This window comes from Pelophylax lessonae (genome assembly GCF_965119305.1).
Source record: "Pelophylax lessonae genome assembly, chromosome: 4".
NCBI lineage: Eukaryota > Metazoa > Chordata > Amphibia > Anura > Ranidae > Pelophylax > Pelophylax lessonae.
Genome location: NC_138771.1, coordinates 578748403 through 578772624, shown reverse-complemented (window position 1 = coordinate 578772624; position 24222 = coordinate 578748403). Strand labels below are relative to the sequence as shown.

The following is a 24222-nucleotide window of genomic DNA, read 5'->3' as shown; positions in this document are numbered from 1 at the left end:
ACTCTTCTTATTCTTTGGAGATGGCAAGGGGGTGCGCCTAGGAGTTCTGGCATGGAGGCCTTCATTACGCAGTGTGCGCCATATTGTCTGAGCAGAAACTTCAGTACCCACATCTGACAAATCTTTTCTCAGTTCCCTTAGCAGTCACACGGGGACTTTTCTCCACTCTACGCTTCAGGTAGGGCACAGCAGTCAAAATCAGCATCTTCTTTCTGCCATGACCAGGTAGCGTTTCAACAGTGCCCTTTGCCTTGAATTTGTGAATGATGCTTCCTATGGTGTCTCTTGGTATGTTTAACATCTTTGCATTCTTCTTATAGCCATTGCCCTTCCTGTGAAGAGTAATCACCTCTTCTCTTGTCTTCCTGGACCATTCTCTTGACTTCACCATGTTTGTAACCACACCAGTAAATGTCTAGAAGGAGCTGAGTATCACAGTCATTTTAAAGCTGCCTAATTGGTGCTTATTAGGCTTTACTGCTGCTCCCTGACATCCACAGGTATTTTCAATACCTGATTGAAAACACTTCAATGAACCTCTGTTCTTCAGAGTGGTAGTCTTTAAGGGGTTGAATAATTGTGTCAATGAAGAATTCACAAAAGAAACATTTACTACTGTATTACAAAACCAATTGATGTCATTTTAGTTGCATATGGTTCTTTTAAAAGTCCTTGTGGGATTTCATTCTGAATACAATTACAAATGTACACTAAATTCCCTAAAACCCTTTACAGCATTGGGGGTTGAATAACTGTACTTAACTGTGGTTCAAATCAGGAAAAATGCCTAATGACAACAATGGCTCCCTCCATGGATACAGTGGAGTGAGTGCAGTCACCCAGGGACAGCAAGTGTGTTAGTGGGAGGATTGCCAGATGAAAATAAAGGTAAATAAAAAGCCTAAAAATCTTAAATTAATAGAGACATCACATGGACTGGTAAGCTGCAATATATACCATTTTTGTTTTTGGGCATGTATGCTTTAACCACTTGCCCACTCCCAGTTTTACTGCTGCAGGCTGGCTCGGCTGTGCAAAACGACATAGTACTGCATCGTTCGCGCACGTGGTGCTGGGGGGCGAGCGCGCAGTGTCGGCAGCGTGCCCCCACTTCTACTAGGCAGCAGGCATACCGATGCATGGGGCTGGAGGCCACAATTGCTGCTGGGCACCCCCGATTGCTCCCCGATGGGAGAGAAGGACGGTCAGCTGTTGTAAACACAGCCAACCGTTCTTCTATCTGAAATGATCACAGAGTGCCTGTGATCCTTCTATATAGGATCACAGATCTTTATGGTCATTTCACAAGCCCATTCCCCCCCACAGTTAGAAAACACTCTCCTAGGCTCACATGTAACCCTTTGATCACCCCTAGGTTTAACCCCTTCCCAGCCAGTGTCATTATTACTTTATAAAATTACAAAAAAAAAATGAGCCAAACCAACAGAAGATGGATTTGGATTGGTCCTGTGAGTGGCTGTATTTTGACCTTTTACATGTAGCACCACCCCCGCAGGAGCTGCTGGTTAAGTTTTTGGGTCTATGTCCTGCCTACCAACCCTCAAACGTGGCTCGAACCCTCCCTAGGCACAACTGACACAATATGAGTTAATAACACCAGAGGACTATTAAGGAGCAAAAATTGGCAGATATCACTTTAAATGAGAATAAATATTTGGTTACCTTTCTCCAGTAGCTCCCTGTGGCCCAGGTGCGACACCAAAGTTTACATTTAGCTAAAACAACTTCACTGGGGTGCAATGAGAACAGCATACATTAGAATACAAATGGACTTCACAACATACTGCAGGAGACATCTAATGAACTGGAATTTAATAAAATTGGTAAGTCATGTAATTAATACAGCTACACAGGTCTACTTGTGTAGTTAAATGACACACAGGAGCCCTTCCCTTAAAGTTACTCTCTGTACACGTCCAATCACTTTACCAGATAGGCCAGACTTGTACGGACCCCACACACACAGTTTCTTTTCCCGGATGGATGTCTTCGCTAGCAAATGTTGGTGCACATCAATTTATAATCCAAGAGAGGTAATAGGCAGTTCTAGGAGGGACACAGTAAAGTTAAAGGCTCCAAACATGCACCTAATGTCTTGTCTCACAGGGATGGGCGGCTCACTAGTGTTGCAAGTGTTGTATCCTGGCGTTTTATGCACTGGTACTCACTTGGTGATTTCTAGGGAGGTACACTAGGCCTCAAGTATGTGGCAGAACATTAGCTATTGATATAGTACCACCCGGAGACACCTTTTCCTTAACAGGGAATCAATTTGTGGGCAGGTGCCCTTCTCACCAACCGGCCTTGTTCCCAGGCACTTTCCACTGCTACCACAGTCTCTAGTTCCGGTCACAAACCTCGCCGGGTGTTGCCGCAGGGCGGATCCTGACTTTGCGAACAACGATGGACGTCCAGAGTAGATTGTCTGCCAGGAATCAGAGGATCCACTTTTCAATCACTATAGGCCCAAGTGTTATGGCTTCTCAGTACAGTGACAGTCCTCCGTGCGAGTCCCTTGCTGGCTTCAGATCAGCGTCCCAAGAGAGAGGGCCCGGCTCCTCCCTTCCTTTATATAACATCCCCCAGAAGGCTGCACGGTGAGGCAGTGCACCCTTGTATCACAACTGCAGTGGGGGTAATGTAGTATTCAGTGTCCAAGATATTACTGACTGCTTGCAGTGTAACCTCAGCACCACTAGAGGGAGCCGAGTTCCTGAAAATGTCAAGCAGCAGTCCTTTACAACTTGTATAATGGGAGACCCCGCTACACACTCCCCCCACTTGAAAACTTTGGTCCCCAAAGATAACGACAGTATGTATCCTGTCACATACGTTAAAAAAAAACAATTAACTCATGCACAACGGTAAAACCATGTCCCTTATCAGAAGCAGAGTTCAAACCCAACAACTGCACATTAAAACACAGGGCCGACAGCGGAACCTTCCACCAATTGTCGGGGGAGGGAAGGTAATTCTGTTCACAGACCCCGACACTTGAGTGGCTTGTACAGATGTGCCTGGGGGTGAGCTAGGGTTGTCCTCCACCAAATCTGCAGTGGAAGAACTAGGCTGATCAAGAGTTCGTTTGGAAGTAAAGATGGCTTCTTCCGAGCATTCACCCAATTGGTCATAAGTCAGCCTTTTGGGTGGGTGAATGGCTCTTCTTTCCCTCTGTTCATTGGGATGCACGATCTCAGAGGTACTAGGACCAGCCGCTTCTGGGGATTCTTCAATGGCCTCTTTGTCATGTTCCAACACACAGGAATCTGATGTTTCAAGAGCGGTTAGTTCCTCTTCAGAGAAAGGTGCAACCTCCTCCTCAGGATCTTCATCATCAACTGCTTCTTCTGAAAGCATGTGGAAAGGTATGAATTCAGGGGCTTCTGCCCGAAGGGTTCCTCTTTCAGCCAATTCGAATGAAGTCAGGGAGGCAGGTGTGGGTTCTGGTGACTGAGATGACCACATCCAGTCAGGTACCTCCTCTTCATCTTCCAGGTCTTCAGATAGAGAATTTCCCTCCCTCACATCGGGGAGTGTCGACTGAGATCTGGTGACTGGTCTGGACAGGCGAGAGGTCGAAGGGGTCTGGCGAATCTACGACAGGAGGCATGCGAACTGCTTCAGAGAGAGGTAGTAGATGGTTCCTATGCCATGTCTTCAATGGACCCACACTTCCTTCAGGCCGAATTTGATACACAGGGAGGTTTGGTAGTTGCTTGCAGATAACATAAGGTTGGGACTTCCAGCGGTCTGCCAACTTGTGTCTTCCCGGGACACCCAAGTTCCTCAGCAATACCCTTTCCCCGGGTTGCAAGTGATCAGATGTTGCCTGAGCTTTATCATAGGCTGATTTCAGACTATTCCTCAGTCGTTCCACATATCCCTTGTGAGATGCTGAAGAGGTGTGATCGGGCGAGATGCCAAAGGCCAAGTCCACTGGCAGCCGAGCCTCTCGTCCAAACATTAGACGATAAGGGGAATATCCAGTAGCATCACTGACAGTACTGTTGTAGGCATGCACAATGGCAGCTACATGTTTGCCCCAATGCTGTTTCTTCTCTGAGCTCAAAGTCCCCAACATGTCCAAAAGAGTCCTGTTAAATCGTTCCGGCTGGGCATCTCCTTGTGGATGGTAGGGAGTAGTTCTAGTCTTTTGGATGCCTAACAGATCTAACAGTCTCTTGATCAGTCTGCTTTCAAAGTCTCTTCCCTGATCTGAGTGGAGGCGTTGTGGTAACCCATAATGTACAAAAAACTTCTCTACAAGAACTTTGGCTACCGTTGAGGCCTTCTGATCCTTTGTTGGGAATGCTTGGGCGTATCTGGTAAAGTGGTCTGTTACCACAAGGACATTCCCTTGACCACTCAGATCAGGCTCTAGGCAAAGGAAATCAATGCACACCAGTTCCATGGGTCCCTGGCTTTGCAGATGGCCCATTGGGGCTGCTTGACGTGGCAAAGTCTTCCTTTGTATGCATCGGACACAAGAATGACAGTATCCTTCAACTTCCGCCCTCATACAGGGCCAGTAGAACCTGTCTCTGACAAGCTGAAAAGTTCTTTCAGGTCCCAGATGGCCATGATTATCATGAAGAGCAGCCAGAACTCTCTCCCTGTATTTAGCTGGTAAGAACAGTTGCCACTTCTCCTCCAGATCTTCGGATGGACCTCTTCGGTAGACCACCCCTTCTCGGATCTGTAGCCGGGTCTACTCTCTATGCAAAAGACGGGCCCCTTGAGGAGAGTCTGTTAGAAGTAACTCAGGACGCTGGATCTCCAAGGCTTCCAAAAGAAGTTTTCCCAGAGGGTCTTCCAGCTGCTCCTTCCTCAGGTCCCTTTTGGACAGCCGGGGTAGATCTTCCCCTTCAACTTGGGTCACCCTGCAATAGTATTTGGGTACTCCGACAGCCGAAACCCCAATCTCTTTGGCTCTTGATCCTCCTCTGGATCAAAGTTCAGTTCCCTGATATAGGGCACGCACCCCTTCTGGAGCCAAATGGGTCCATTCTTCATCAGGTTCGGGGGGTGCATGCAACCTTCTGGATAGGGCATCTGCATCCCTGTTCCCGACTCCTGGCCGATACTTCAGGCTGAAGTTGAAGCTAGAGAGGGTAGCCAACCATATATGTCCTGTGGTATCCAGTTTGGCTGTGGTCAACAGATAGGTGAGTGGATTATTATCCGTCTTGACAATGAATTTAGCTCCGTACAGGTAATCTTTCAGTTTGTCGACCACTGCCCACTTTAAGGCCAAGAATTCCAGTTTGTGGGTAGGGTAATTCTTTTCAGCAGGTAGTAGACTCCTGCTCACGTAGGCGACAGGTCGCAAGTGACCCTCATGTTCCTGGTAGAGTACCCCACCCAGCCCATCTCGGCTGGCATCGACATGTAGTTCATATGGTTTCATGGGGTCTGCGTAGGCCAACACAGGGGCAGTGGTTAGATTCTTTTTCAGCTGAATGAACGCCCCTTCACACTCTGGGGTCCATTGATCCTGGATGGACTCCTTAGCCTTCCAGGGTCCCATGGTGGACTTCACCGGCTTGACCAGTTCAGGAACGTCATCTTCTTCGTTCTTTAGTAACTCATTGAGGGGTCGAGCAATCTTGGCGAACCCCTCCACAAACCTCCTGTAATAGGAGCAAAAGCCCAGGAACGACCGAAGTTAGGTCACATTTGTAGGTCTCGGCCAGGAGGCGACAGCTTCCAGCTTGTCCGGGTCGGTGGCTACCCCTTCTGCAGACACGATGTGGCCCAGGTAATGGACCGAGGATTGATAGAACTGACACTTCTCAGGAGAAAGCTTCAGGCCTTCTTCATGTAGCCTCTTCAGGACCTTTTCCAACCTCTCCTCGTGTTCTTCCAAAGTCCGGCCAAACACGATAACATCATCCAAGTATACCAGTACCTCTATCAAATTCATATCCCCAACGGTCCTTTCCATCAGCCTCTGGAAAGTAGCAGGGGCTCCTGACAACCCCTGGGGCATGCGATTGAACTCAAAGAATCCCACGGGGGTGATGAAGGCTGTCTTCTCCCAGTCTTCCGGGTTCATGGGGATCTGATAGTACCCACTCTTTAAAGTCCATCACACTGAACCACTTCTCCCCTGACAGGCTCTGTAGGGCGTCTTCAATTCGAGGAGTGGTATACTGGTCTGGGATGGTTCTTCTGTTCAGTGTTCGGTAGTCGATACAAAGCCTCAAAGATCCGTTTTTCTTCTGGACTACCACTATCGGAGAAGCATATGGGCTCCTGGATTCTCGAATAACCCCAGTCTTCTTGAGTTCCGCCAGCTGCTGACGTATATCTTCTAAGTCACCTAAGGGAACTCGCCGGACTCTTTCTCTGAAGCGTTTACAGAGCAGAGCTCTTCTATGACAACTTCACCCCTTTCCTCCTCTTTAAGATCAGATGGGACAACTGGGGTAGCCGGGTTAGCTTGGACCAACAGCAACTGGCCGGTACCTTCACCGGTGTAGTAGAGGTATTTCTGACACTCACTAAAACCCTTCCATGGTTTTTCTGTAACACCTTCAAAGGGATCACTTCAGGGATTACTTCTATCCCTCTCTCCTCTTCCTGTGGACCTGATTCAAAGATGATAAAAGGGCCCGGCTGTTTCCATGTGAGTTTAACGGAAGCTTTCAGACAAGCCACCTCTCCTGGCTGCAAGACCTTTTCCGTTCTGTCCAACTTCCAGAGTCTTCCAACTCCTTCTCCAGGAGTCTCTTGCTCCAATACTAATCGTTGATAGGCCTGCCGTAGCATGGGGTGAATCCTTGGCGCTGGAGCATCCTGTCCCTGGACCAGTTGTGTCAGGAGGCGCCTTACCAGGTCAGTGTTGGTCCCTACGATGAGAGAGCTTTTGTTGGCCCCTGGCGGACGAGGACAGACCACCGCTAGGGTGTCGAAGGTTTCAGCTTCACCAGCCACTGATGGGTCAAAGGTCAACTTGATTGGCAGATACCCGTCATAGGGAAAACTTTGGGTCCCGATACCCCCTATCTCCAGATCTTCCAACTTCTGCAGAGGTAGATGGGTAAGGTGTTTATCATAGAAGTCTCTATACAGAAGAGTCACTTGGGCCCCAGTGTCAAGGAGGGCTCTTGTGTAAATTCCTTCTACCTGGACGGAGACTACAGGGGAAGGCCCGACCAAGTTAGTTGGTGTAACGGAACAGGGCACACCGGACCGGGTACCTCAGTTGAAAGATGCTCCTAGTGCTTTCCGAGGGCTCCAAGCACTCCACCAGACACCGTAAGCACTTCAGACCCCACGAACCGCCGCAGCTTGGTTAGGGTCTTGGCATCTCCTACCCACCCTGGACCTACGACAAGGCTCCAGGTTCCTGTGGGTGAACCTCTCTTTCACCAGAGAGTGCAGCAGAACAAGAGCTCAGTGATTCTCTAAGGGAGTATGGAAGACCATAGCAATCCTTGCAGCAGATTCCCCCAATAAGAGACAGGACTCTAGATTGAGGTTGAATGAACTCAGCACAACTTTATTGAACACGACTTATATACAGTTTTCACCCACAAAGTTACCACCCAGATGGACCTTGTTGAAGACTGAACATAATATTCACCATCCAATAGGAACAGAGTTTTACACTCTCATACAGTGTACAAAATTTACAATGATGCTCCCCCTTAACAACTAATCCACATTCCTATAAGTTTCTCTTAAAGGCAGACAGACAGAACAAAGGTGAGCTCATTAGCACACTTAACAATAGGTGAATGGAGAGCCACCTCAGACAGCCCGTCTCCTCAGAACTTCCTGGAATGACCATATTAGGAGTGGACTTCCTGTACCTTACAGTTTACAGGAATAAAGGTTTAGCTTCCAGGATAGAGACAAGACTCCATTAGCCACATGCTTAGAGAAACACAAAAAGACACAAAAATGCATAACTCCCAGTCTACTGAACAGAACCCCCACATTCAACCCATCCCCAGATAGCCTGGATCTGAGTGCTCAACATATCCAAACCATTACTTATCTGTCTTTAAATTCCAGTGACGGTGAATACTGTCACAGTTGGGAATTCTCTTGAAGTGGGCTTGTTGTCTGATTCAGTTCTCTGCACCCAAGCTCTTTTCTTCTTTCCTTTTTTTCTTGGATTCGGCCCCCGCTGGGCCTGGTGTGCATTGATTTTCCTTCCCTCAGTAGCCCGGAGTATAGAACTAGGGGCGTTGTACCTAGATCTGACCCCCTGACTCAGTTTCCCTGAACCAGTGAGCCTCCTGGAGTCCCCTGAAACTGGCGGGCACCCGGTTGACTCCTTCACCGGGGCCCTCTGAAGTTTCCCGCTGGCTTGCGAGGTTTTGAGACAACCTTTCCTGGGCTGGGACATACTCCTCTAGCATGTCCTACTCCCCCACAGTTGAAACAAGTTAACAATCTTGTAGGTCTTGTAGGTCTCAGTTCCGGATCTGCTCTAAGGTTAGCAGGTTCATCTGGCTTCTCCGATATGTTCCCATTAGTTAGAGTGGATGCCTGACTAGTCAGGATAGACACCATTTCTATCAACTGGGACACCTGGGTCTTTAGGAGTTCAACTTGCGAGTCACCTTCTTATACACTTATCACTCTGACTTGAGCAGTTGAGTCAAACTGCAGACTCTTCTTTTTGTTGTCCAACATGACTTCTTCCTCTCTGACCATTCAAATCAGGTCAGGGTATTCTAGAATGCCACCATCTTGACGAGTTCGTAACAGTATGGCAATGGGATCTAAAGGTTGAGCCCCTCTCAGCACCTGCCGTGCACGAGTCTCATCTACCTTCCGGGAGTCTATCCCTTTCTTTAACAGGATCTGGTGGATGATCTTATCCAGGTGTCTAATAAATTCGGACAACTTCTCTTCCTCTTCTTGGTAACAGTGGTCTAACTGGTAAAGAAGTTCAGCCACGTTCTCCGTCCGACCAAATACATCTTGTAGAATGTCTAGATAATCCTGTGCAGTACAGTTCTTTTTGCTTACCTTGAGATTACGTACGGCCTCTAGTGCAGGTCCCCTTAAACTTTCTGTGATTCTGTTTCTTGTGCTGTTCTGGTACCTCCCACTCTTCCAAAGCCTGAGTGGCGGTATCTAACCACTCTTCAAACCCATCTTCTGTTGAAGGCACAGGCTGTTTCCCAGGGAATGTCCTGAGCTTCCTATATCCAGTCATCAGATAGTTTGGGGAGTCCTTACTACATTTTGCTACGATTTCCCCGAGAACAGCACACAATTCTGAGCTAAAGGTAGACAAAGGTGGTGACTCTGGACTCCCTTCTTGGACACCTTTTTCTTTGCTGGATCCCCCAGGAGTGGTGGATGAGGGACCTTCAGTAAGGACTTCTGGATGTATTAAGAAAAGTTCTGTTTGGTCAGTAGTCTTTACACTGGTTCCCTTAAAGTAATCAGGGACCCCCTTCCTCCACTCACACAATGCATACGTGTGTGGAACGGTGGTGTCTGTCTTTGTCAGTCACCCAGAATTTCCTGTCTGTGGACAGTGCCTTTAAAACTGGGAGGAGTTTTTCCTCAGTCCAGACCTCTCCCTTGATTTCAACCACCAGGCCATTTTCCACTACGACATTTTCTTCCCTGCACCACTCGGCTGCAGCGGTAGGATCCATTTCTGTGTTGAGGGGTATTCTGTGGCTGAGAGGGTTGTGTTGCAGGACTGTAGATATCCTGGACGAGCCCCCACGTGTAGCACCACCCCCACAGGAGCTGCTGGTTAAGTTTTTGGGTCTACGTCCTGCCTACCAACCCTCAAACGTGGCTCGAACCCTCCCTAGGCACAACTGACACAATATGAGTTAATAACACCAGAGGACTATTAAGGAGCAAAAATTGGCAGATATCACTTTAAATGAGAATAAATATCTGGTTACCTTTCTCCAGTAGCTCCCTGTGGCCCAGGTGCGACACCAAAGTTTACGTTTAGCTAAAACAACTTCACTGGGGTGCGATGAGAACAGCATACATTAGAATACAAATGGACTTCACAACATACTGCAGGAGACATCTAATGAACTGGAATTTAATAAAATTGGTAAGTCATGTAATTAATACAGCTACACAGGTCTACTTGTGTAGTTAAATGACACACAGGAGCCCTTCTGTAGCAATCCTACAGGCTCACCTGAGTCAGAGGACTGCTGGCCGGAGGTAGGAGTGGAGCCCAGTGGCAAAGACCGCAGGCAGGTAGTAGGTGCTGGATACCGGATGGACACCGCGTAGTACTCTGATGAGGACACGGGTTCACCTGAGGTGCGGAAACTAAGTGCTAGCTGGTTTTCACTAGAGCCCCTGATGGTGGGGATAGACTGCGCTGCAAGCTAACACCAGGACGCGGTCCTCAGGATCACCCAGCCAGGCAGAGTGCAGGTTCGGTCCGAAGGCAGAGGAGCAGACAAGGGATAACCAGAGAGAAGTCAGACGAGCCAAAGGTCGGGGCGGGCAGCAGTAAGCGTGGTCAGACAATCCGGATCGGCAACAGAGGTAGCAGTTCAGTAGGTAGGGACAAAGCAGAAGAGTAGTCGGTAGTCAATTCCTGGTCAGCGTTGGATTTGGGGTAGTAGATAAGAGCAGCAGGTGAGGAGTAGCTTGATCAAAGCTCAGGAGCTCAATAATCAGCAAGCTGGAATGCAAGGGGCTGGACTTATATAGGGAAGTACTAGGTGTGGGGAATCAAGGGTGATGAGCAAGGCTTGGCAAGATTAAGGTTGAAATAATAGGCTTCAGGGAGGAATGTTCAGGTAAGAATGTCCAGAGAGGACGGTAGCCTAGTAAGTAGGGCTACCACCTGGCATGTGGCTGGTCACAGGTTCAAATCCTGACAGTACTCCCCCCTTCCAAGGTGACCTCAGGGCACCACAGGGGCAGGCTTACCGGGGTGCCGTTGGTGGAACTCTTTTACCAGTCTGGGGGCGTGGACGTTTTCTTCTGGTTCCCAGGAGTTATCCTCGGGAGGGTAGCCCTCCCACCCAATTAGGTATTGTAGTCTTCCCCGGTGGATCCTGGAGTCGAGGATCTTTGCGACAGCGTATTCTTCTTCACCCTGTACCCTCACGGGTGGTGGAGGGGGCGAGTGGCAGCCTGTGAAGGTGTTCTCCACGTATGGCTTGAGGAGGGAGCAATGGAAAACAGGGTGCACCCTAATGGAGTCCGGAAGATCGAGCCGGAACGTGACCTCGTTAATTTGCGCAGAGATCCGGAATGGACCCATATATTTTTGGGCTAACTTTTTGGAGGGGACCTTCAATCTAAGGTTCCTGGTGGACAGCCACACCTTGTCTCCCACATGGACGCCTGGGGTGGGTCTGCTGCGTCTGTCTGCTCCCTGTTTAAAGCACCTCTGGGCGAGCTGGAGGTTGTTAATAATGTCCTTTTGTGCCTCCTGTAGGGTTGTTAGGTGTTCGGCCACTGCTGGGAGGGTGGAGGCGACGGGTAGGTGGGGAATGAATACCGGGTGCGAGCCTGTGTTAGCAAAGAAGGGGCTGTGCTTGGTTGAGCTGTGCTCCGCATTGTTGTAGGCAAACTCGGCCGTGGGGAGATGGTCAAGCCAGTCATCCTGCAGGTGGGAGCTAAAACAGTGTAGGTACTGCTCTAGGGTCTGATTAGTTCTCTCCGTCTGCCCGTTTGACTGAGAGTGGAAGGCGGAGGACAGGTTTACTTTAACCCCGAGCGCCAGGCAAAAGTTTTTACAGAACTTAGAGGCAAATTGTATGCCTCGGTCGGAGACCACGTCGTCCGGGATCCCATGCAGCCTGAAGACCTCTCTGAGAATAAGATCGGCCGTCTGTTTGGCGGTGGGTAGGCCTTTGTAGGGGAGGAAATGGGCCATCTTGGTGAGGCGGTCGACTACGACCAGGATGGTGTTCATCCCTTTTGAAGGAGGAAGGTCTACCACAAAGTCCATGGAGATCGAGCCCCAGGGGCGGGAGGGAATCGGGAGAGGTTGTAATAGACCCACGGGAGAGGAAGGAGGAGTCTTATTGCGGGCACAGACCATGCACGAGGAGATGTACCTCTTGATGTCCTCCTTGTATGTTGGCCACCAGAAGGAGCGGGAGAGAAGCTCCTGGGTCTTTCTTGTGCCTAGATGGCCGGCCAGCTTGGAGTCATGATTGAGTCTGAGTACTTCGAGCCGTGCGATTTCTGGTACATATAACTGTAGGTCTTGATGAAACCAATGACCGTTCTTAAACGTAAGGCTGACATTCCTTGTGGGATGGGCAAGGAAGGGGTAATTTTCGTTTCCTTCTTTGATTGTGCCCAGGAGTTCTTTAGAGTAGGTGACCCCTACGACCCTTCTCTCGGGTAGGATGTTGTTTTGGCCCTTGTTACTCTGCGAGGGCACGGAAAACATTCTGGAGAGGGCGTCAGCCTTACCATTCTTTGATCCGGGGCGATAGGTGATGAGAAAGTTAAAGCGGGAAAAGAATAGGCTCCATCTGGCCTGTCTGGCTGAGAGTCTCTTAGCGCTGCGGATGAACTCGAGGTTCTTGTGGTCAGTTAGTACGATTATGGAGTTGGTGGCTCCCTCCAGCAGGTGTCTCCACTCAGAGAAGGCATCCTTGATCGCCAGTAGTTCCTTGTTCCCGATGTCATAATTCTTCTCAGAGGGGGACATCTGGCGGGAGAAATATGCGCATGGGTGTAGTAGCATCTTATCCCCTGTCCATTGTGACAGAATAGGCCCCACCGCGGAGTCAGATGCATCCACTTCGACTGTAAATGGCAGCTCGGGGTTTGGGTGGATTAGGATTGGAGCGGAAGTGAAGAGGAGTTTCAACTTGGTGAAGGCCTCCTGTGCCTCTGGTGTCCAGGAGAAGGGGACTGATTTCTTGGTGAGTTGGGTAATTGGTGCTATGATCTTGGAGAAGTTCCGGATAAAATTCCTATAGAAGTTGGCGAAGCCAATGAATCTTTGTATCTCCTTCTCGTTTCTCGGAATGGGCCAGTTCATCACGGCTTGGACCTTCCCCAGGTCCATACTTAGGCCCTCTGGGGAGATGATGTATCCGAGGAACTGAGTGGTGGTTCGCTCAAACTCACATTTCTCTAGCTTGATATAGAGAGAGTTCTGTCGGAGTCTCTGCAGTACCCTGCGGACGTGTTCGCGGTGCTGCTCGAGGTCTTCGGAGAAGATCAAGATGTCGTCCAGGTAAACGACTACAAACAGATCGAGCATGTCCCTGAGGACATCGTTAATGAAGTGCTGGAAGGCGGCGGGAGCATTGCAAAGTCTGAAAGGCATGACTAGGTATTCAAAGTGACCATAACGTGTCCGAAAGGCGGTCTTCCATTCATCCCCAGGGCGGATTCGGACGAGGTTGTAGGCCCCTCGAAGGTCAAGTTTGGTGAAAATCTTCGCTTCCCGGAGTCTCTCCAGGAGTTCTGAAATCAGTGGGAGTGGATACCGGTTCTTTACGGTAATGTCATTAAGCTTCCTGTAGTCAATGCAGGGACGCAGGGAGGAGTCTTTTTTCTTTACAAAGAAAAAGGGGGTTCCGGAGGGGAGGTAGAGGGCCGGATGAACCCCTTCCTTAGGTCCTCGTCCAGGTACTCTTTCAAGGCCTTGAGTTCAGGCTCCGAGAGGGGGTAGATACTGCCAAAGGGTATTTCAGCCCCGGGCAACAGTTCTATAGGGCAGTCGTAGGGTCGGTGTGGTGGCAGCTTGTCTGCGTTTTTCTTGTCGCAGACATCCTGGAACTCGCGGTATTGAGGGGGTAGCAGATCCTTGACGGATAGTTCAGAGATGGTGGTGTCTTCGGGTGGAAGGATGGGTTTGTGGGAGCAATTTAGCGAGCAGAACTCGGACAGGAACCGTATGCAGCGGGTTTCCCAGTCCACCAAGGGGTTGTGGGTGGCCAACCATGGGATGCCCAAGATCACCGGGAACTTCGGGGAGGCGATCAGCGAGAAGTCGATCTTCTCGTGGTGATCGGGTTCTATAAGGAGTTGTAGTTCGATGGTCTCGTGAGTTGCCGGCCCCAAGGAGAGTGGGGATCCGTCGACGGTTTCCAGGTCAACAGGGGCTGCCTTGATTGTCAGTGGAATGTTCTTTTTGCGGGCGAAGGTTAGGTCCATGAATTTGCCTCCCGCCCCGGAGTCTAACATCGCAGAACAGGGGAGTTGTCGCCCCTTGATGTCGATGAGAATGGGGATGATGAAGTGGGATCCATGAGCCTCCGTATTGTTATCTTCAGGGGCTGCTGGCGGGGTTGGAGTCTATGATTGCTCCTTTAGCTCCGTGACGGCAATAGTTCTTCGAATCTTATTGGGACATTTGTTGGCAAAATGACCCGGCTCTCCACAGTAGAGGCAGAGGTTTTTGGCCAGCCATCTCTCCTTCTCAGCTGTGGATAGAGACCTCCGTAGTTCAGGTGCTGACTGGGGGTCGCGCTGGGCGGTAGAGGAGAAGGAGTAAGTGGGTCTGTGGTCCGAGGACCAGAATCTTTCCCTCTTCCTCTCGGAGAGTCTTTGATCTATCCAGATGCATACTTGAATAAAGTCATCCAGATCGTCCGGGGCTTCAACTCTGGCGAGTTCGTCTTTTATTGCTTCGGACAGGCCTCGCCGGACTTGGCTCCTCTGTGCTGCTGGGTTCCAGGTGGTGTCCGTGACCCAACGACGAAATTCGGCAGTATATTCGGCGACGGAGCGTCTCCCTTGTCGCAGACTATGTAGTCGCGCCTCGGCCATCGCACAGCGGTTGGGGTCATCGAAGACTAGGCTCATGGCGGTGATGAAGTTGTTTAGGTTGTTCAGTAGCTGATTGTTAGACTCCACGTATGGCGACGCCCATGCTAATGCTTCATCCGTCAAGAGATTGATCATGAATAGCACCTTCTTTTTATCGGTGGTGAAGGGGGCCGGGTTCATCTGAAAATAGATGCGGCATTGGTTCAGAAATCCCTGATACTGGCGTCTGTCACCACCGAATTTTGATGGGAGTGGCATGCGGGTGTCTGCGGCCGCGCCGCGGACGACTAGGAGTTGCCTCTGTAGTTCAATCATCTCCTTCTGTTGGCTTTTGACTACTTCTTGGAGCTGGGCAAATTTCTCCTGATACGTAGTACCAAATTCTTGAAGTTCAGTGACCTGTCTACACAGAGTGGTCATTGCGGACTCCATAGTTGGGCTGATTATTCTGTAACAATCCTACAGGCTCACCTGAGTCAGAGGACTGCTGGCCGGAGGTAGGAGTGGAGCCCAGTGGCAAAGACCGCAGGCAGGTAGTAGGTGCTGGATACCGGATGGACACCGCGTAGTACTCTGATGAGGACACGGGTTCCCCTGAGGTGCGGAAACTAAGTGCTAGCTGGTTTTTACTAGAGCCCCTGATGGTGGGGATAGACTGCGCTGCAAGCTAACACCAGGACGCGGTCCTCAGGATCACCCAGCCAGGCAGAGTGCAGGTTCGGTCCGAAGGCAGAGGAGCAGACAAGGGATAACCAGAGAGAAGTCAGACAAGCCAAAGGTCGGGGCGGGCAGCAGTAAGCGCGGTCAGACAATCCGGATCGGCAACAGAGGTAGCAGTTCAGTAGGTAGGGACAAAGCAGAAGAGTAGTCGGTAGTCAATTCCTGGTCAGCGTTGGATTTGTGGTAGTAGATAAGAGCAGCAGGTGAGGAGTAGCTTGATCAAGGCTCAGGAGCTCAATAATCAGCAAGCTGGAGTGCAAGGGGCTGGACTTATATAGGGAAGTACCAGGTGTGGGGAATCAAGGGTGATGAGCAAGGCTTGGCAAGACTAAGGTTGAAATAATAGGCTTCAGGGAGGAATGTTCAGGTGAGAATGTCCAGAGAGGATGGTAGCCTAGTAAGTAGGGCTACCGCCTGGGATGTGGCTGGTCACAGGTTCAAATCCTGACACCTTCCCTTAAAGTTACTCTCTGTACATGTCCAATCACTTTACCAGATAGGCCAGACTTATACGGACCCCACACACACAGTTTATTTTCCCGGATGGATGTCTTCGCTAGCAAATGTTGGTGCAAAAATGTCAATTTATAATCCAAGAGAGGTAATAGGCAGTTCTAGGAGGGACACAGTAAAGTTAAAGGCTCCAAACATGCACCTAATGTCTTGTCTCACAGGGATGGGCGGCTCACTAGTGTTGCAAGTGTTGTATCCTGGCGTTTTATGCACTGGTACTCACTTGGTGATTTCATGGGAGGTACACTAGGCCTCAAGTATGTGGCAGAACATTAGCTATTGATATAGTACCACCCGGAGACACCTTTTCCTTAACAGGGAATCAATTTGTGGGCAGGTGCCCTTCTCACCAACCGGCCTTGTTCCCAGGCACTTTCCACTGCTACCACAGTCTCTAGTTCCGGTCACAAACCTCGCCGGGTGTTGCCGCTGGGCGGATCCTGACTTTGCGAACAACGATGGACGTCCAGAGTAGATTGTCTGCCAGGAATCAGAGGATCCACTTTTCAATCACTATAGGCCCAAGTGTTTTGGCTTCTCAGTACAGCGACAGTCCTCCGTGCGGGTCCCTTGCTGGCTTCAGATCAGCGCCCCAAGAGAGAGGGCCCGGCTCCTCCCTTCCTTTATATAACATCCCCCAGAAGGCTGCACGGTGAGGCAGTGCACCCTGGTATCACAACTGCAGTGTGGGTAATGTAGTATTCAGTGTCCAAGATATTACCGACTGCTTGCAGTGTAACCTCAGCACCACTAGAGGGAGCCGAGTTCCTGAAAATGTCAAGCAGCAGTCCTTTACAACTTGTATAATGGGAGACCCCGCTACAACATGAAGGTGGTTAAAGCTCCAAAAAAATAGAGCAAGGAATTTCGGTCTTCTGCAGAGACCCCTATTTCCACAAAAAGAGCCAAGGATCTTCGTCACAGTATGCTGGCAAGGGATAAGCTTTACTACTCAGAATGTGTCTGCTTTCTAAAGAAGATTAAACATTGATGCCCCTGAAAAGTATTTAACTAATTTAAAATTAAAGTTTAGTTGCGAGTTAATCTTTTCAAATGTAGAATCACTAGTGTAGCTGCTTTACTGGATGGATAGCACCTCAATATGCTTTTCCTTACCTGTGTGTGGCTGAATAATAAAGAGGAGAGGAAAGAAATTCTTGTTACCTAGTAACATTTTTTTTGTGCCACTCTCAAAATAACTTTCATTTAATATACAGTTTGCAAACCAAAAAAAAAAAAAGTAAAACATTTAAGATTATACAATTACAGTATATTACATAGAAGATATCACTACACGGAATATTATTTCTAGTTACCTCATTTTACATCTTTTTTTATTTTACAGATTTTATAGAAGAAATGGAAATGTATTATATGTTAGTGTGAATAAAATAACCAGTTATTTATCTCCCCCTTTTTTTTTTTTTTTTTATTGCTAGTTGACAACATAATTGGTGACCTGTCCAAGATAAAGACAAAGGGTAAGTCTGGTGGGGTCCTCCTCGATTGGTGCTCTGTGACTGGAAACCGGGAGGGTTGCCAAAGCAGTGGGGGTTGTCCCTTTGGCAGTGTTTTACACTTTTTTGTGGGGTCCCCCTGGTGTATCATGGAGTCATTGGAGCACATCCCCCCACATGATCCCCTCACTGAGGCTGCAGGGCCCTCCAGGGCCCCATTCATCCATCGATGCACTGATGATGGTCCTGGAGTCCTTTGTGTTTTTATCACTAGTTGAGAACATAATGGGCGACCTGCCCAAGATAAAAACAAATGGTAAAAGTTCTATATATATATACATACACTGACACATACACATATACAAGAAAGTCTAGGGTAGACCATAGAACTACAGGGAAAGTGCTTTTTTCCAGGCCTAACTGTGTATAAAGCTCCTTTACTAAATATCTTCCAGAAGAAACCAAAGTCATTTGGATTAGTTGTCTATTGTGGAACATGTTTCTACTTTGTCTGAGTGGCTTCTTCAGGTTTAAAACCCTACCAATATTAAAAATAAAGCATTTGGATGAAACCTTTTCAACATTATTAATTATAACCAGCTACTGTTGGTATTTAAAAAATACTTGAAGAGTACTAATGAGTAAAGCATTTTAAAAGTGAAAACTTTTTTTAAGAACCCCACTCAAGTATGTATTGCTGTTTTTGTCTCCTATGGGAAGATTCACTCTCTTTTTTTATGTAATGGCCACCATTGTAAATGAAAGTGAAGGAAAATCTAACAATTTGAGTTGTATCCAGAACAGGAGGAGAAATCTTCCAATAAGAACACTTATTCCAGAGACAACTGTCTTGGAAGAGGACTTTTCTCACTTTGAAAATATTTCCTCTCCCTTTCTATTGTGTCAAAAAAATTGAATGTATGTAAAACACTCTTCAAGAGTTCTGATGCTCTAAATTAGACCCAAGGCTCAAGAAGAGATGTTAGAGAAGCTGATGGAGACCTAATTAAGCCTAAAGTACCATCACTTTTTGCTAATGTTTGCTCTTATTTCCTTGTATATATTATATTTTCAATAATCAGACTTTATATTGCTATGGTACAGAACGCTGAAAAAAGTGTGACTGCCATTGCAGCCCGTTTTTACAATTGGGTTTACGTGTTTGCTCCAAATGTTATCCTTTTTATGAAAATCACTTTTTGTTTCACTATGACTAATCCATACCGGTTTTACCGTTTTAACACATAATTTTCTTCAGTACATTTGGTTTCAATGGACCCAATGGTGGAACCATTCGGTTTGGTGGTGAACAGCAGCTTTCACTTCGTAACCCTGGGTCCACCCCACCACTGTATGCACAAGCATAATCCATCGTAGCTCAGGTTTGGGTGCACTTTCTTCTACTTGGTTGCCAGAGGACTTTGTCCCAGCTACGGCCTACATGCGTCTTTCTAACTCCTAAATCTCAACCCATCCCCCTAACATAACAATTAACAACAACCCCACTGTAAACTTAAATCTTAACCAGAAATTATAATATTGGTAATATTAATATTGAAATAAGTGAGATTTAGCTTCTTAATGGAACCCATCAAGCACTAACCTACTGGTATTCTAAAAAAAACCTGATTCCTAAAACCTAGTTCATTAACATGTTCCTTATAAAGCTCCTTGGATGATGTCACAGGTCGGTCACACCTTTGCTTGTTACTCAGTTCAGGTATTCCCTTCTTGCTGTCTTTGCGCCTTTTGGCCTAATGATGTGCAGTGCTCACATCAACACAGTTATCACCATAAACAGCTTGCATACCTTGGTGAATTTTGATTGGAGCGACATCAGTAACCCAGTCACAGAACATTGCCTAATCTGCAGGGAGGAGAGTCCAGTATAGGGATCAATTTCAGTGACAGCAGAGCTACCGGTCACATATCAGTGCTGTCATCTGTTGACAATATACTCGTACTATCAAGGCAATTGTAGAGTCAACAATGCTACAGTTTTGAAAATGTCATAATCAAAACAAAAAAATAAATTAATATAATACGAAGTACAACAATTCTGGCATGAGCTTAGCATGTTTCAGATTTTTAGTGCCCACACTACTACACTAAAACAACTGCACTGAAAGAAACCGATCCTAAAAAAAGCCCTTATAAATCAGAACGTGTAATGGTACAAAACCCATCAAATTTACACTGCATTTCCAGACAAATTATTGTTAATATTTCACTTTGGCCTTTATCGTGTTATTCTTTCTTCACCAGTGGACACAACAGAGGGAAGCTGCAGCACTTGCCCCCCAGGATGGAAGTTAATTCGTAACTACTGCTACTATTTCAAGTCTAATACTGAAACATGGGAGAAGAGCAGAGAGAAATGTGCAACCCTTAATGGTGTCCTCCTGATAATGAAGGACCTAAATGAAATGGTAAATCCCTGACTTGCCTCTGGATTTCATGTGTTTGAGTACATAGGGAAGAGAGTGAAAGTTGACTAACTAACAGAGTATTTATATCTCTAATTTTTTTCTGATAGCTTAGTAAATGAACCGATCACAAATTTAAGCAATTCATGCTATACATATGATAAAAACCTTCAATGAAAACCACATGTAAAGTATAGCTATAGATTTAGCGATACTGGCAACTAACACTACGTTAAATTTAAGCTTTCATTATAAAAACAAAACAAGCCCCCACATCATTCTACTTTTGTAAGACTCCCTATTTCTGTGTTAATCTGATATGTTCAGGGAGGAAGAGGAAATGGACTTTAAGTACAAGTTTAGACAGAGTAGAGATGGATTAGAACACCTATCAGATTTATTTTGCTGTATGTGCCCACCTTAGGGAGATTCACCTTCTCTATTTGTCCTGTTTTCATTACTATTGAAAGTGAAAGTAAAAGAAAATCCCACATTTTGGGTTGACATCATAGTTACATAGTGAGTCAGGTTGAAAAAAGACACAAGTCCATCTGGCTCAACCAACAAAAATCAGTAAAGAACACCCAACCATACAATCCCATATACACAATCCTATACCCACAGTTGATCCAGAGGAAAGCAAAAAACCCCAGCAAAGCAAGATCCAATTTGCTACAGCAGGGAAAAAAATTTCTTCCTGATCCTCCGCAATCGGATATTCCCTGGATCAACTTTACCTATAAATATTAGTAGCCATTTATATTATGTACACCCAGAAAATAGTCCAGGCCTTTTTTTAAAGCAATCTAGTGAGCTAGCCAGAACCACCTCTGGAGGGAGTCTATTCCAAATTTTCACAGCTCTTACGGTGAAGAAACCTTTCTGTATTTGGAGACAAAATCTGTTTTCCTCTAGACGTAAAGAGTGCCCCCTTGTCCTCTGTGTATACCTTAAAGTGAATAACTCATAACCAAGTTCACTATATGGACCCCTTATGTATTTATACATGTTGATCATATCCCCCCTTTATCTCCTCTTCTCAAGAGAGAATAAATTCAGTTCCTCTAATCTTTCCTCATAGATGAGCTCCTCCATGCCTCTTATCAGTTTGGTTGCTCTTCTCTGCACTTTCTCCAGTTCCCCGATATCCTTTTTGTGAACTAGTGCCCAAAGCTAAACTGCATGTTCCAGATGAGGTCTTACTAATGATTTGTACAGGGCAAAATGATATCTCTCTCTCTGGAGTCCATGCCTCTGTTAATACAAGAAAGGACTTTGCTTGCTTTGGAAACCGCAGCTTGGCATTGCATCCTATTATTAAGCTTAGGATCTATCAGGGCAGTAATAGAGGGGAAATCTTCCAGTAAGAACACTAGTTCTGGTGACCTGGGGGGCCCCAGGGAATTCCTTTAATTTGCAGTAATTTCTTCTCACTTCCTGTCTTGGGACAGGAAGTGAAGAGAAATCTCTCCAGTAAGATACAGACAGAAGTTATGACCCTCCCTTACTCTATCCAAAATTAAAGAAATAGTTCTACTTTAAAATTTGTGAAAACTGCAAAAATTATTGGGAAACAATACTACCAAAACTGAACTTTGTTTGTTCCAAAAGTGCAATACTTGAATCGCTTCTGTATAATTAGTAATGACAAAGTTATTAAATCATTTGCTTCAGTAAAAGTATGTTTAAAGACTAGTAAATATTAAAATTCTAAAGATCATAAAGGACAGTCCAGCAAAGATATATTTTGAGCTGGGTACACACTACAGTTTGTTTTTTTATTTTCATGCAATCCGGCGGGTTGCACAAAAAAAAAAAACTGTCAGCTCCGGTCGGAGCTACTGTACTAATAATGCAAGCTTGGTTCAGGGATCTCCCCCGCTGAGCTTTTGTGTTCTGACAGAGGGACCGCCCCCCCCGCCAGAACACTCCGATCAGAGCACTCTGCCATTGGCTGAGAGTGCTGATTGGGAGTCGGACGGCTGCTGGTTTTCCAGCAAGAACGGCCGCCTTCTGTCAGACAAACCAACATACACACAGGCAGTGTGTGTACGGAGCTTTAGACTGTGTATATTGTTTTTGTGGAGCTCTTTCATATTTCTAACTGTGGTAAAAATAAAAAAATGACATATATTATGCAGTCTATCAGTAACAGAAAAAGAGCAATTTATGTTTTTTCTTAACACCCCCTGTAACATCATTTTTTTTTTAACCTGTTGATCCTGCCAGTGAATCTGTTGTTTTTCAACTTCTTATAAAAGAGTGACAATGCTGCCCATTTTGCAGTGAAATTGTGCACTACTGTTGTCACTATGGACAGGGTAGTTATAGATAAAAAAGGCAAACACATTATAGCCAATATTCCAGCTCGGAGGTTACAGCAAATTTTAAAAGTTTAAAATAAACAAAAGATGACCATTTTAAGCAGCCCTGCTAGATTTATATGGTTTGTTTGTCCCAACCCTGTAACTGAAGTTGCAACAGGCCAAGCTGTCTAGCAAAATTGTCAGAGGAGTGTGCTGGACAGGTTAAATGTAAACACACTTCTGTGAAAAAAAAAAAAAAATATATATATATATATATATATATATATATATATATATATTAGTGATGCACCGAAATAGAATTCTTGGCCGAAGCCGAAGCCAAATAATAATGAAATGCTTGGCCGAAGGCCGAATACCGAACGCGGTGTTTCGCATTTTTTCCATTTATTTTCACACCAGAGCACTGTATCTGTGTTCCATAGATGTGTGATTTTATGCAGACGTTTGCATACAAGAACACACATAAATGTGCATAAAGGCAACAAACCTCTTGCCTACAACAGTTGAGTCTTAGGAAATATACCTTTAAAAAAAAAAAACACACATGTATAAAAATGCATAGAAGTGCCCATAGCAATACACATAAATGTGCGGAAATGTAATGAAATGCAGGTGCATTTGTGTTGTCCTCTGTTAATGTAATGGGCCCTGAGCCTAGATTAACATTGATGCAGTCTGGGATTTGCAGTGATTTCTGTGCACTTAGTATTAGTAGTTCCCCACACTGCTTTACAATCACACTCCAGTCAGTGACTGTCTATGCTGCCTGGCAGAGGTGCACAAACTGCACAAATCCCAAAAATGGCTGGGCATAATGGCACATTATTTGGCAGATAAGACATAACAGGAAAATGAATAATAGGTGTCATCATAGTATGAACCGCTATCGAGTCATCATAAACTAACTCACCGGCGGTCCGGGGTCACTGTCTCTTGCCGTGGTGCTGTCACGTGGTGCCTGAAGCTGCTCCGCCGAGTCCGACTCCGCCGCTCTCGTGCGCTGGCTCCGCCTCCGCCCCACAAGCCCGCACACCCACACTGCTCCAAACCAACTGGCAGCCGCTCGCCTCGGCTCGGCCAGTAGCAGACAGTGTGGGTGACCATGACAGACAGCAAGAGGAGCCGATGAGACACAGATACGGCGGCCCAGACCAGTCAGAATACACCGTGCACCCACCACGACGATATCGGCCATGTTAATAACCGCGATACCGCGATAGCGGCAATAAATTTGTTTGGCAAAATTTATTCGGCCTATTTACTTATTCGGCCGAACACCGAAAGTGCTTTTTTGGCTATTTTCGGCCGAATAATTTCGGCCGCCGAACATTCGGTGCATCCCTAATATATATATATATATATATATATATATATATATATATATATATATATATATATATATATATTCTCCGCATTTCAATAATGATTTCATCCTTTATTACAGCACTTAGACCAGGGGTCTCAAACTGGTGGCCCTCCAGCTGTTGCAGAACTACATATCCCAAGAGGCATTGCAAGACTGATAGTTACAAGCATGACTCCCATAGATAGAGGCATGATGGGACTTATAGTTCTGCACCAGCTAGAGGGCCTCCAGTTTGAGACCCCTGGCTTAAAGCCTCAACCACAAATATACCAAATAATACTAAATTATAAAATTATAATGACCCATATAGTGCATATTCCATATAGCTCAGCTTTAAGTAGAAAGTCCATTCATGAATAACATCCTTCAAGTGGTGCTATCATTTATCTTATGCAATACTGTCCAAAAAAGAAAATCACTCTAGGCAAATTCTATTGATCATAAATTGCTCTTTGAAGAGCAATTTAAGCTTTAGAAATTCTGCATTTTGAATAGCTGTGGAGAGGAGAGGGCTGTGGCTAAACAGGTACAACTTATGTAGGAGGATTGTTTATGTTGTATCTGAGGCTAGTCACTTTACTAAGTATACACAAGGGTTTACAACCACTTTAAGTGAATAAATGAAATTGAAAAATAATAGTTGTACTGGCAGGATACACAGGATACAACTATCTTACATCTCA

The 24222-nt window shown here is 46.4% G+C and overlaps 1 protein-coding gene across 1 annotated transcript in view; it reads left to right on the top strand.

The window, feature by feature from the left end:
- LOC309552167 (perlucin-like protein) overlaps positions 1–24222 on the top strand; it is a 145469-nt gene that overhangs the window by 36835 nt on the left and 84412 nt on the right. The window contains exons 6-7 of the mRNA XM_082252981.1: positions 17403–17444; positions 19686–19849. Of these exons, the coding sequence (XP_082109107.1) occupies positions 17403–17444; positions 19686–19849 (206 nt within the window). The remainder of the gene's footprint in view (positions 1–17402; positions 17445–19685; positions 19850–24222) is intronic.